Source organism: Myotis brandtii, unplaced genomic scaffold (assembly GCF_000412655.1).
Source record: "Myotis brandtii unplaced genomic scaffold, ASM41265v1 scaffold975, whole genome shotgun sequence".
Taxonomy (NCBI): domain Eukaryota; kingdom Metazoa; phylum Chordata; class Mammalia; order Chiroptera; family Vespertilionidae; genus Myotis; species Myotis brandtii.
The window spans coordinates 119881-121796 of NW_005372049.1; the positions used below are offsets into that span (position 1 = coordinate 119881).

The following is a 1916-nucleotide window of genomic DNA, read 5'->3' on the forward strand; positions in this document are numbered from 1 at the left end:
GTACCTTGGTTGCGGGCACATCCCCAGTAGGGAGTGTGCAGGAGGCAGCTGATCGATGTTTCTAACTCTCTATCTCTCTCCCTTCCTCTCTGTAAAAAATCAATAAAATATATTTTTTAAAAAATGTATTTTTATTGATTTCAGAGAGGAAGGGAGAGGGAGAGGGACAGAAACATCAATGATGAGAGAGAATCACCAATCAGCTGCCTCCTGCACGCCCCACACTGGGGATCGAGTGCAACCCGGGCCTGTGGCCTGACCGGGAATCGAACCCTGACCTCCTGGTTCCTAGGTGGACGCTCAAGCACTGAGCCACGCTGGCTGGGCAATTTGGATCTTTATAACATCGTTCGCGGGCCGTACGCAATGATCCGCTTAAAAACCAGCCTGCTCTATGGGGTCAGATACTTAATGAACTCACGTCTAATGCCTTGGCGGGGCCAGACCCAATGATTTCTCAGGCCTTATACAGGCCTTGGGCCGGCGTTCCCCACCCCTGGGGGGGGCCTAGCCCACAGCCAGGCCGAGTAACAGGGGAGGGGGGAGTGCCAGCCCCCCCACCCCCGCGCTTGGCACAATACTTAACGAATTCACGTCTAATGCCTTGGCGGGGACAGACCCAATGGTTTCTCGGGCCTCATACGGCCCTCGGGCCGACGTTCCCCACCCCTGGGGCGGCCTAGCCCACAGCCAGGCCGAGTAACAGGGGCGGGGGGAGTGCCAGCCCCCCCACCCCCGCGCTTGGCACCCCCTGCAGATCAACAAGCTGACCGGCGAGGACACGGACAAGTACTACTGCGTCGCCGTGAACCCGTACGGAGAGGCCGTGTGCTCCGCACGGCTCACCGTCATCGAAGGTGGGGTCCCCCCGCACCCCCACACCCCGCCTGCCTCATCGGAGCTCAGGCCCCTGGGGTGCCCAAGAGAAGTCAGAGGCCCCGCTGTGGGGGGGAAGGGGGGAAGGGGGGGGCATAAGTGATGGAGACAGGGTTTGTGAATGGCTGCAGGTCCAGCCACACAGCTGGTTGGCAAAGTGGGGCCTCACCCTGACACAGCAGTTCTCAGGGGAGGAGAGAGCACCTGCCCCTCAGATGGGGCCCCAGGGGTCCCTGGCCCCTGAGGGAGGGGTACCCCTGAGGCTCTGGGGTACCCACGTGGTTGACGGGCAGGCCCCCCATCCCGCTCATCCCAGCTGCTGGGCTGTCCCCACGCCTCAGGGGATGGGGAGGGGGGTCGGGACCCTGGCCGGTGCTCAGCCGTCTTGGGGAGACCACCAGTGTGCCTGGCTTCTCCCCTCCCTGCCCACATGGACTCCCCCCTCCTCCCCGACGGTGCAGTTGGCTTTCGGAAGAAGCGGAAGAGGAACACGGAACCCCAGGAGGGTAGGTCGAAGGATTGCCCTTGGGGCCTTTGGGGGGTGGGCTACTCCTTGCCTGGTGCCCCCCCCCACTTGGTCAGGTCCCCACAGAGGCCCCAGGGGTCCAGTCCACAGGAGGGTGCCTTTTGTTCTTTTTGAAATATAGATATATTTTTTTATCGATATCAGAGAAGGGAGAGGGAGAGAGAGAGAGAAACATCAATGAAGAAAGAGAATCATGGACCGGCTGCCTCCAGCTCGCCCCCTCCTGGGGATCGAGGCCACAACATGGGCAGGTGCCCCGACGGGGAATCAAACCCTGACCTCCTGGTTCCCAGGTCGATGCTCAACCACTGAGCCACACGGGCCGGGCCACATGAGGGCCCCTTTCCACAGCTCCGTGTTGTTGGCCGTGGACCACACGCCCTCCTCCCACCCCTCCTCACCCGCCCGCTTCCTGGGGGCGGGGCCTCATTGCCTTCCTTTTGCAGACCTCAGTAAGGAGCTGATGGACTTGCGGAGGATGCTGAGGAAGAGGTGGGTGTGGGGGTCCATGGCG

General features: G+C 61.5%; 1 protein-coding gene across 1 annotated transcript in view; it reads left to right on the top strand.

Moving 5' to 3' along the window:
- IGFN1 (immunoglobulin-like and fibronectin type III domain containing 1) overlaps positions 1-1916 on the top strand; it is a 37333-nt gene that overhangs the window by 13090 nt on the left and 22327 nt on the right. The window contains exons 8-10 of the mRNA XM_014533389.1: positions 758-857; positions 1338-1382; positions 1849-1894. Coding sequence (XP_014388875.1) covers positions 758-857; positions 1338-1382; positions 1849-1894 — 191 coding nt within the window. The remainder of the gene's footprint in view (positions 1-757; positions 858-1337; positions 1383-1848; positions 1895-1916) is intronic.